Source organism: Setaria italica, chromosome II, assembly GCF_000263155.2.
Source record: "Setaria italica strain Yugu1 chromosome II, Setaria_italica_v2.0, whole genome shotgun sequence".
NCBI classification, from domain to species: domain Eukaryota; kingdom Viridiplantae; phylum Streptophyta; class Magnoliopsida; order Poales; family Poaceae; genus Setaria; species Setaria italica.
In genome coordinates this window covers 45,881,470-45,893,492 of record NC_028451.1, presented here as the reverse complement: position 1 = coordinate 45,893,492, position 12,023 = coordinate 45,881,470, and the positions used below count along the sequence as shown (strand labels likewise).

General features: G+C 49.2%; 1 protein-coding gene across 4 annotated transcripts; it reads right to left on the bottom strand.

Annotated features, from left to right (window-relative positions):
• Positions 1 to 387: 387 nt before the first annotated feature.
• Positions 388 to 6,986, bottom strand: LOC101785872 (pentatricopeptide repeat-containing protein At4g28010-like). 4 transcript variants are annotated; one of them, XM_022823808.1, is made up of 4 exons: positions 4,765 to 6,985; positions 4,528 to 4,643; positions 1,854 to 1,925; positions 388 to 775 (listed from the first exon to the last, which is right to left on the bottom strand). In XM_022823808.1, exon 1 carries the CDS (start codon positions 6,740 to 6,742, stop codon positions 4,874 to 4,876), a length of 1,869 nt encoding a protein of 622 aa, XP_022679543.1. In that variant the 5' UTR covers positions 6,743 to 6,985; the 3' UTR covers positions 388 to 775; positions 1,854 to 1,925; positions 4,528 to 4,643; positions 4,765 to 4,873. The 4 variants fall into 4 exon arrangements, with proteins under 4 accessions (XP_022679543.1, XP_022679545.1, XP_022679544.1 ...); XM_022823810.1 differs by having other exon boundaries at positions 388 to 769; XM_022823809.1 differs by lacking the exons at positions 388 to 775; positions 1,854 to 1,925 and adding an exon at positions 3,652 to 4,093.
• Between the last annotated feature and the right edge of the window lie 5,037 nt (positions 6,987 to 12,023).

The window sequence follows — 12,023 nt, the reverse complement described above, 5'->3', positions numbered from 1 at the left end:
GTGCCGTCGCCGATGGCCGGAGGCAGCGGGGGCGGCTGTATTGGACGACATGGGGCCAACGGATGCAAGACTGTAAGAGCTCGATTCCCGGCGCGCGCTCGCCGCCGCCGCCGCTATATACAAATATACATATACCGCGACCGGGAGGATTGGAGCTTGGAGGATGGGAACTGTCGACCGAGTCGAAATAGGATTCGAACAGTTTTGGGGACAGAAACGTGAGAACCGCTCAACATGAACAGTAAATTGACGGTCATTCCAACACTTTTGCTTGTCTTGCGAGTGCCGAGTGACAACTTACACCTATAGAATCAAAACTCCGTGCAATTCAACGTAACAAGAGATAAATCCGATAGTTTTGGTAGGTGTTTCACAACATGCCTAAGATTGAACAACACCAACTGTACAAATCGCATATCACCACATGAACCACAAAGAGCAATTGTAAGCATTATACAAGTTCAATAATTAAGGTTACAAGTTCACGACATATATGGATCAAATCTGAAATTTTAAAAAATGAGCTCCAAAATACAAATTTTGAACTCATGACAACACAACATGAGATTAAATATTAAGATTTAAGTTTTCCTAACATCTAACTCGTGAAGAGAACACATCTACGTAGCGGATACAACAGATTAACGCAAAAGAAATGATGGTGTAGTTGTCCAAGAACACCATCGAAGCAACAATGACCGCTCTAGTCACTCGTCGCCCACCCTCGGATCGGAGGGGTAAAAGTAACCGAACACGACCTCCGGTTCACCTGCAACTTTAGTGAGCGATAGCAACATGAGTAAAAAGGTACTCGCAAGTCCTACGCAATTATATAACAAGGAGCATGCATAAGGGTGAACAAGGAGTAAGACTTTAAGGTTAAATAGATTTGCAAAAGCCTATCTCATCCTATCCATAATTTTTGACCATAAGCATGTGAATAACACCCTATAGACAGCTAGCAAGTTTTATTAATCTTGCCCAAACCCACTTCAAATTTTAGTTGAAAACAATTGCATCAACATGATAACATAGAGCGTAAATATATGAACCAGCAACATAAGTATCCGATAACTCTACGATGAATTCATGGGACTTGAGCTTGCTCATAACTGAGAGCGCAGCAATTCAAATTGATTTATCTTTGCAACGGTGTACTCTTTACCCACACGACTCGAGGACCTTGCGGCTCGCACATCCGATCAATGGTGCACAAGGGGGTACTCATGCCAACCCTTCCATACCGCCCCGAACTATGAGTAAAACACGCCTAGCTTGTGTGGAGGACGACCTAGGTCCACCAGGAACATCCCTAGGCTCCTCTACATAGTACGAAGATCACACATCTAGGACCATGCCTCATAGAGCGAGACAAGTAAGGTATTAGGCTTATTCATCCCATTCGGGGACATGTGGTAGCACGAAAAAGGGCTCAAACCAACGTCAACAACGGACGTTCCTTAATCGACTCAAGCGGTCTATGTCACCGAGGCTCCATTCTCGTGACCCTACACACCGCTCAAATCTCCTATTCAATTAACCATCATGTTCGTTTATTCAACAACATTAGAGAACCATGTTAGAATCGGTGCTGATTAACCTATAAACATTTCCCTTACCAAAGTAAAGTGATCATTCTATGTCTAAGCATGGCTAAAAAATTAACAAGATTAATTCATTATTACCCGTACTACTCGAGCGTCAAGGTGGATGATAACAAAGCAAGTGAGGCCATAATATCAACAACATAGATTCTAACAATGCAATAAGATAGGTAACCCACATGCAACCCATAGCTATACATAGTAACAAATTTATTTAGAGAAGTAGGATAAGTACGCATAACTGCTTACCTTGGTTTTCCTCGGGTTCAACCTTAACCTCGGCTTCGGGCTCAATGGTCACGTTCTCCGGCAAGTCGCTCTCTAAAATGAATGAAATGCGAGCATGCATTAGAGATGATGCTATGAGTGCAAATGCTCATGAAATGCATGGAAAATAATAGAAACAGTAAGGAATGAATTGTTAACAGAACAATCACACCCATAATAGTAACCAAACATTAGATTAAATGGAATGATCACCTTAAATGATTAATCCACTAACAAGCATGATTTGCAAGATTAAAATCACTGGTTGAGCAACAATTATGAAATAAATCACACTGACAGAGGATCACAAAATATGATCGTGAGAGTTGGATTCACCTTAAAATCTATTTTCATTAATGAGGTATAAAATAAATAATACAAACTAATATTAAACACATTAAATCATAAAAGGCATGTAAATCAACCTGAAAAACATAAATATCATTTTTCCTAGATTCTATACAGAAAACATGAGGTAACAGAAGTCGTTTCAACATTTTATCATTTCTCTACTATTTATTATGCAAATAACATTTTATCATTTCTCTACTATTTATTATGCAAATAATAAGATTAAGATAGCAAGCAAGAAATAGATCTAACACAGTGTAAAAAACATAGGTTCCGCTTAAACAAGTTCTAGATTTGGAACATATATGATAAATGGAAGCTAACAAAATTGGTTCCACCATTTTTGGATCATCACATGATTTATAAAGCATTTAACAAATCTAGAATAAAATAAATCATAGAGCAAGACCTACAACAGTAGCATGCACATACTTAATTTTGAAATAAACTAGATATCAACAGGAACACAACAAAATAAGATTTGCATTTTTAGCATTTTTCTACACATTTCGATGCATTTCCAAAGTTTTCAGCTATCTAACTCTAGGAAATAAAGAAAACTAAGGTTATTTTGCAACTAAGCCCTTAGATCTATTAGTGTCTTGCACTTGGGTCCCTAAATCTTTCCTCGTACCCCTCTCCTCTTTCTTCTCTCTCCTACAAAACACACCCACACATGCACACAGGCACGAACCGGTGACGCATGGCCGGTCGTGGCCTTGGCTTGGTTGGTGACTGGGGAGTGTGGTGCAACGCAGCAGGGAGGCGAGGGCGCAGCACCCTGAGGCCACGAGGGCTCACCAGCAGCAGCCCCGCACCACAGAGGAGGTGGCACGGTGCAGCCCGTCAGCAAGCGCCCTGCACGGCGGAGGAGGAAGAAAGGTGAGGGGCAAAATGGATGCGGGAGCTCTAGGGGGTGCTGCGGATGCTAGGAATTGGAGCGAGGCTTACCGACAGCGACGACAGCTGCGTGGGAGGAGGTGGCGGCGGCAATGGAGTTGGTGGCTAGCTAGGGTTTCGAGGGAGGCCGACGTCGGCATTTAAAGGAGGAGTGGGGCGAGGGCATGAGGGGGATTTCGCGTGGGCGAGGCCACGGTGGCCAGTTCGGCGACGGGCGGCCTGCGAGCGCCGCAGGCACTGCCCAACGGCGAGCGAGCTAGCACGCGAGAGAAGAGGAGGGAGCAACTGACTCGTGGGCCCAGCCAATTTTCAAACCGTCCAAATTTCACTACTCAAACGACCTAACTACAGGCACCCAAAAATACTCATTTGAAAGGTAAAATCACAAAGAACACAAAGCCACAAGAATAACCTCCAGAACTGATCAGGTTTGCACGCAATTGACAAAAGAAAACAGCTAAAACTGAAATTTAAATGAATTTTTAACACGGGTAAACATTACTCAAAAATTCAATAAAAATACTATAAATTCATCAAATTGCATCTAGTATTTAAATAAAATAACAGGAGGCACAGTTGCATAGCAGAAAATTGAGTTGCTTCACAAGTTTGAATTTCAACAATAAACAACAATTTCATGAATTTAATGAATGCTTATTCATTGATGCTCCATTATGCACAAATGATGCTCATGTTAACACGTTAAGCTTGTTTAACAACTTTGGGTCGTGACAAGAAAATTAAGCAGCCTGGTTTTAATCTGGCACGACAAATTCCTAAGAATCTGATGTTGTTCGTTCCTGGGAGTCTAAGCCTGACGCTGGTTCTTGCACAAGCTCTGCTAACAAACTCTGCGCGCCCAGCCACCCTCCTGCTCTCGTGGACACGGCCGTCAAGGCGCTTGGCCGTCCCCGTTGGCTGGCACCTGGCAGTGCCAAAATGCCAGCCAGTGCAGCCGTCTACCTGAGTACCTGTGCGGCCAGTGCAAGCAACAAAACTAAGGAGATGAATTACAGAACTAGTCAGAAACTACAGCAAGACGAAGCATCCTCAAACTACAGCTTCTCCCTGGCATGTTTATTCCCCTTCCTACCGAGCACTGACATGATGGGATCGAAACACCCTCAAAGTTCCTTTTATCATCCCAAAAATACTATCAGCAAAAACTGAATGAGGCTACCAGGTTGAGCCGTGCTACAGATCTATTTTGACAGATCAGTCCCCAAGCAATATTACCCTAATATGGAAGTCTGCACAATGACATGCCGGACTCTGAGATGAAAACTTCATATTTATATATTGGAGACGGAGAAACAAAAATAAAAAAGAACTTAAATGTATTCGCTATCAAAGAGATGCTACAGAAAGGACTTTTGCCCTACTGAGTGAGTTTTTCTAGGATTACCTCCGACGGTTTGACAAGCAAGTTTGTCCCAGACTTCATAAATCATAATTACAACAGTTTCTCTCACATGCCACTGGCGGCAGCTTGTTCAAGTGATATTAGCCATCATCTGTACACTGAAATGAGCAGTACCATTACCATCAAATTTAGGGTCATCGCTGCCACAACTTTAACAAATATCACACAGACAAATCATGTAAAGTGAGCTGAATGGGAATCTCAAACATAGGCACATACATTAGCTGAACAGGCGTCAAATATGCAGGCTATCTGCACACAAGAACATGGATTGAGGCTCATCCAGTGACACCAGGTTCAAGTGCAGGGCATGATTTATATAGTGAGTTCATGAACTCCTGGGACAAGATGATGGTGTTGCCTTGCAATAGTTCTTCAGATATAAATCAGGCAGCCCCTCCAATATTCTTTTGTCTTCGTTGCTTGCCATCAGCGAATTCATAATAGTACGGATGATTTTTGAATCAAGAGCTACATTCTTGTCTCTCAATTCATGTACCAACTTCAGAACCTTGTTTATCTGACCTTCAGCGCTATAACCTTTGATCAATGAATCAAACACAGCAATGTCGGGCACAAAGCCACTTGCTGTCATCTGTTTAAGCACCGTCTCAGCTTCTTCTAGGTCTCCTAGTTTTGCAAACATGTTGATTAGCACAGAATATGTCGCAGCATCAGGAGTCAAACCCTCATCAAGCATATCTTTAAGCAGTTGTTTAACCATTTTCTTATCCCCTGATATACAAGCACCATGGATCATTGTGTTATATGCGAAAACATCAAGCCCGCAGTTCTTATCCATTTCATTGAACAAAATTGTAGCCCGCTCCATCATTCCCTGTTGACATATAGCTGCAAGCAAAGGAATATAGTGAACTCGCTCAGGCTCTATCCCATGTTGTCTCATTGTACACAAGAACTTTTCTGCACGGTCAACGTCCCACATCTTGCTGAAGCCATTTATCAGAATACTATAGGTGAATGAATCAGGCTCCAATCCAGAACTAGCCAGCTCATTCAGTAGCTTCATAACCATCTTAACCTTGTGAACCCTAAGGAATCCACCAATCAGACAATTGTAGGTCACCAAGTCACACATACACCCCCTCTCAGCCATCATCTCACGAACTTTGATTGCTTGGAACATCCGACCGATCTTACATAGTCCATGTAAAACCGAGCTGAAAGTAATCACATTAGGCTCAACCACCACATCTCCTTGGATCATCTCCTCAAGCAACCCCATTGCCTCATCCATCTCGAGCACGCCAGAAAGACCTGCAATCAGGGTGTTGTATGTCACGACATCCGGCACCACCCCGTTCTCTACCATCTCCTTCTTTAGAGCCATCGCCTCCCTCACCGATCCTTCCTTGCACAGGGAATTGATCAGAACATTGTATGTCACTGCATTTGGCTCCAAACCCCGCTCCACCATCATGTCCTTCACCTTTGTGGCCTTTCCTATCTTCCCCTCTTTACACAGGCATTCGATTAAACCAGTGAACATGCTGACATCCGGCTCAACCCCCTGCCGGGACATTTCTTCAAACACCTTGCCTACGTCCTGCCACCGGCCAGACTTGCAGTACCCACGCAGCAAAAAACCGTATACAACCACGTTCGGCTCAATCCCACTCTCGTACATCTCATCCAGCAGCTCCACGGCCCCGTCGACCTCCGCGGCGTCGCACAGCCCACGGATGAGCGTGCCGTACGTGACGACGTCGGGGCGGACGCTGCGGGCCTGCATGGTCCGGAGCAAGCCGACGGCCTCGTCCGCGCGGCGTGCCGCGCAGAGCCCCCGCATGACCGTGGTGTAGGAGATGGCGTTGGGGCGGGCGCCCGGGTCGGACTCCATCGACATGTCGCGGAGGAGGGAGAGGGCCGCGGGGAGGTCGCCACCGCGGTGGCAGAGAGCGGCGAGGACGATGTTGTAGGAGACGGCGTCGCGGACGCCCGGGAGCGCGGTGAGCAGGGAGCGAGCCTCCGGGGCGGGTGCCGCAAGGAGGCGGCGGTTGAGGAGCAACGCGGCGGCCGCGCGGCCCCGGCGCAGGAGAACGGCGACGAACGGCGCGGCCGAGCGGGGGGGCTTCGATGCCGGGAGTGGAGGCGGGGGTGGGACGGGTGCGGCGGGTGAGGCGGAGGCGGTGATGGCGAGTGACCGGACGAGGCGGGGCTCCGGGCGCCTTCTCATCGCGGCGGGCAAGGTGGGAGTAGCAGCGCGGCGGGCGGCGGCTTGGTTTCGGCGGGGGTTATACGAGTTATTCCCCCCTTTGCCCTGCCGTATTCCCCCCACGAAATCGGGCAAACAGGGCGCCGGCCGCACTAGCCGGCCGGCAGGCGTCGGCGACTCGGCGGTGCGGGCCGCGAGATCGGCGCCGCCGGCCAAATCGACGCGCGAAAGGGGCAAGGGGTGGTTCTGCCGGCGCCCGCACTCCGGACGCGCACGTTGCTCGGTCTGGATGGGCTCTGCGGGGTGGGTCGTGCTGGAGTGCGCACAGTCCGAGGGCCTCGACGATGACAGCCCACGTGGGCCGCTCGGCCTGATTCGTGGAAAATGGCGGGCTGAGCCATTTCGATTCGTACTGGCTGGGTTGGTTGCTCCCAACATTTTGTTGACCCAACCAACAGCGAGGGGTTTTTTTTTTTTGATAAAGGAACCAGCAGCGAGGTTGGGCTTGTTAAATCCGACACGGGTGATCAGCTTGCATGGCGCTGTTGTAGTTGCGGTCTTGCAGAGTGCAGGACTGCATACCCTGTTGCTCACGTGCAGAAGGGTATCTCGTATCCTCCCGCTCTCACTGAGCATGAGCAAGGGAGCAGTGTCCGGCTCGGGGGGACCAGGACACGTTGGACGTACACGGTCACACCGATCACTAGGTCAGCGTGCGGCTGCCCCAGGCCGGCCGGCAGGCAGTACGCCGGGCAGGGGTCCCCCAGGGCAAGTACGCCGGCCAAATCCAACCAGCTCGATCCGTCGATGGGTTGCTGCGACGCATTACGCCCCTCACGAAATGCAACGGCGATCCTGTTCCGGGCTTCCGGCCAGTTCATCCACTGATCCGCGTTGTATCACACGCTGCAGGGTGTCGTCTGGGTACTGATTGCTCAAGTGACTTGCTCATGGGAGTTAATAGGGGTGGTGTCGGGAGAAAATAAAGGTTTCCCTTTTGTGTGTGTTCTTTGCTGCGGAGATAATGCTTCTCTGCTGAGCAGGTTCGGTATGCCTTGTGCGTACGGACGACGGGCTCGTGTGGCATGTGGCTCTCAGGAATGAGTCATTGCGGAAGTCGAGCCCATCCAACCGGACTGGTAGCTGCGTCACGTTATTCTCCTCACGAGCTGCTGCCACAGGTTGCCTCCTGCATTCCAAAGGAAGGACCAGCATGGCTATACTGCATGCCTTGCCTTTGGTAGAAGGCGAATGCGCGTGAGAGCCATGTTAATGCCTCGCTGGTTCATCTCAGATGTAAATCCTGTGGTGGACAAGCTGACATGAACAGCACGCCCAATATAAGCTGGTACAAATACTGTATGTGTGTGGAGCTCAAACAAGGTGTAGCGAAAGTTTTGGTGGGCACGCCGCGCGTTACGCTCTTCACGGTGTCGCGCGCGCATGACTTCGCTCCTCCAACCAACCGCTCGCCCAGCTCCTTGCAATTTGCAAAGCACATGGTGGCAATGGAGGCCCAGCCTTCCATTTCCACGCTACTCGATCCCCCACCAAGTCCAATGGACACAGCAGGCTCACGCAGCCCGATTCGCCAATGCAACGGACCCAGCAGCAGCTGCCTGCTCCCACTCCCAAGCACGCACGCGGTTGGCCAAGTCCAGTGTAGCAAAGTCGGTGGTTGTTGAATCACTTGAAGCTCCTCACGAGCCATCATAACGCCGAGCCCTTGCTCCGGCACACCACGCCTCCAAAAGGAAACTCCTTCAAGCCCCGGTGGACGGTGGTTGCGTCGCATTACGCCCCTCACGAGCGCCAACTCCACCGACCCGCACCCACGCGGCCACGCCACACGCACACGCTACCCGGCCCATTCCACACAAAACAAGTCACCACACCAGACAACGGCCGCCGCGGCAGCCTAACCCACACGCTGGCCCGCCCGGCCGCCGGTCGATCACTCGGCCACCACGACCAGCTAGCGGATCCCAACACGCGCGCGCGCCGGCGGCGCACGGCCGCTGCGCCACATTAACCGCGTCACGAGCCATAAAGCACCCGGCCGGCGCCACCAGGCCACCGCGGCAACGGCCTCCGGGTCCCCTGCCCACAAAAGCCATGATTGCCGCGCCCCGCGCGTCGCCGCCCTGATCTCCTCGTGCGGAGCGCGCTGCCGCGGCGTGCGCTCGGCGGGGGCTGCCCTCCCTGCCCGGCGCGCACGCCTGCCGCTGCCATGCCGCGCAGCGCTCGGACACCGCTCGGCAGCAGCTGCTGCATCAAAAGGCGACGAGCACGAGCAAAGCCGGGCGCGCGGAAAACTGCCCGTCGCTGCCACCACCCGCCGCATGATTGGGTTGGGGGGCATCCACCGATTCCACCCTCCCTCGCGCGCTTTGGATCCTTTCGGCACGTCGAAAAAACTAGCCACTTCTTTCTCTCTTTCACCGGTCTCCGAGGCAAAGGAAACTCGCTCTTGCACACAATTCACAAAGCGACCCAGCCAATCAAGGTCCTGTGCACACCGTCTCGCGACTCGTGTAGTAAAACTGTGGAGCACAGTAGTTTACACCAGAGTGAGAGACCGTCTAGCTGTTAAGCTGCGTACAGCGTACTCAATGTAACAGGGCGTGCTCTTGTCCGTTACGAAAGGAGCGCGTGCCACGGCGCGACACGGTGGCAGAGGCATTACGAATTATGCCCGTCGGTAGCCTCTGTACCATGGCAGGGAACAAAGGCTTTCCGGGTTGGAGGCTTGCGCGTTGGCCTCCTCCCCAACTCCTGAGCGCGTACGTGACACGTCCCCGTCAACACATATCGGTCGCAGCGGGTGGAGCCAAACGGGCGTCTTCGCCACCACCTTGCCATCGCCCAGACCGGCGCATACGACAGAACTGGGGGCGCCTGGGCCGCTCTGCCCGGCTGCCCCTGCGCCTCGATCGCAGCTTTTCCACGCGCCCAGCCAGAGCCGCCGTGCCGGCCGGCAGCCTTGCTGCTCCTCCTCGTTCTCATCTCCACATACTCGAGTAGATGACTTTTTGTGTCTTATTTGGACTAAAATTCCTTCTGATTAGTACGAAATTCGCTCATTCTCCATCTGATTCAAATGGATTCAAACTGAAAAGATGATAAAGCGTGGCCCGTCCATGCATATAAAGCATGGCATGTGAAAATCATTTCTTTGTGGGGAGATGATAATGCACGGGCAGAAGAAACTGAAAAGATTTATGTTAATGCTGACCGTGACGACAAGCAAAGGACGTACACGAGGCTGCTCCTCGAAAGCAACATGGAGCTACACGATACGAAAATATTCAGAGGGACCACCCGCCCCGTGTGCGCAAGAAAAGGTCCGCGAGACGAGGGGATACACCGATACGGCTCTCGGTCTCTTTCTGCCTTGTTGTATCTGATCTGTGCATGTAAGAGAATCCTAGGGCCATCCAAGTGGATTTTCTAAGCAGATTAGTGCTAACATTTTTTTAAAAGAGATTAGTGCTACTGCTAACATAACATCTGGTTTAATTCGGCATGAGGTTTGATCGATCAATTGACCCGACGCTCAAGGCAGTCAATCCAGTGGGGCTGTGCCGCCTTGCAGCATGAATAAACTACTACAGCATCCAGGATTGAGTCAGATCCATCGATCACCTGCTTACCAGATGGATTAGGAACCATAATTTAAGTTAGGGTCTTGAGCATTTGCCAACCACGTTTTGGGTCAATGTACTGTATATTTAGGAGTATGCGTGTATTGTTGCTTTACTATATCTGCAAATTTCAGAGTAATCAATGCTGTTGAGTAAGAAAAAGTCTTTCTATTCTAGTGCGTGCCAAGGCATGGTATTTCATCATTAGTATAATTCTGGAATCCTGATGCATCAATCCCTATCAACTGATCGACAAGATGATGTGCCAAACAAATTGCAAGCAGAAGCAGCATAAACCCACTCAGCTTGCTAATGTATGCAGTGAGCTCACATGTACGTACAAACTGCCGAACACAATCCGGCCTAATTAAGGTTTCAACTTGGTGTTGATCGATGTTGCCGTGAGTATATCACCAGGGACATGTTGCCAACAGAACAGAATAACAGATGGATACACAATTACACATACTGGACGTTCTACTCACTTAATATTGAGCATCTGATCAAAAGATGCTACAACTTTCGGCCCTCTCCGATGTGATGTTTAAGGGGCGAGAAAATGTTTTCCTGATCTGGCTGACGCTGCGGTGTCAGAAAACTTTTCTAAAATTCAAAACATGTGGCAACAAGGAACACAAACCTAACGGACATTTGATCATCTTGTGTTTGTTTAATAGTAACATACACAAATCTAAACATGCAAGATTCCAAAACTACAGTGGCCGTTAACTGTCTATAAGCACTTGTCACTGTTTAGAGATTCCTCATTAAGTAACACCTTCCATTGCATGCTCAGGTTAATGTGCTGTGATGTGCAAAAGTATGGGATGGAATGGATACAGCTATAACTTGCAACCAATTGACCAAAGTGACAAAAAAATCGTATTTAGGTCTGGATTAGCTATGTCTCAATGCAAATACAAATCATGAACCTCTTGGTATTAGTTAGCTAGGTACCTGTAGCAGTTTCCTGGTTTTATATTCAATTCTATTGGTCTCAGTTGGTACTCTGGCCAGTGGCAGGACCTTCTTGGTCATGGAAACATGCAGCAATGTTAATCACTGGCCCACAGCACAGAGACCATTGCAGGTATAAGGCTGAGGACAGAGGACCCCCAGAACCATTGCATTGCATGTAAAAGCAGCTGTTGTCATGGCTGCAGCGGCAGCAGCCTGCCGCCAGCGGCCTCCTCAACAGGACAACAGCCAGGCCAGCTCTATTTGACCCATTCATTTCCTTGAACAGCTCGCTCCCTGCCTGGGGTTGGCTTCAGACACTGCCCTCCCCAATATGAAAAAAGAGCTGCAGGCTCCAATAAATTTCCAATGCAGGCTTTTCACCAGCCTTTTGAGGTGAATTTATTGAGTCAATCTACCCTCATCACTTTTGTTAGCAAATGCGATGGCAAAATATCACTAAAAAATTCTACCGATCTGTTCCTGAGCATCAGTTTTCAGTGTTCTAGGCTGAACAATGATGTTTTGAGTTTCATATGGAGATGAATCAGCCTATATAATCTACTCCAATAGTGATCCGTTCAGCATTTGTTTAATTGTCGAGAACGACTTGACTGATTTTGATATTTGGTAAGACTCCAGGTGTAATCCTAGAAGTCTATCAGATGACAATGTTTTCCTTCTGTTGGATGTTTGCATTG

Coding starts and splice junctions, on each gene's coding strand:
- LOC101785872 (XM_012843477.2), bottom strand. CDS start 6,742: ATGAGAAGGCGCCCGGAGCCCCGCCTCGTCCGGTCACTCGCCATCACC.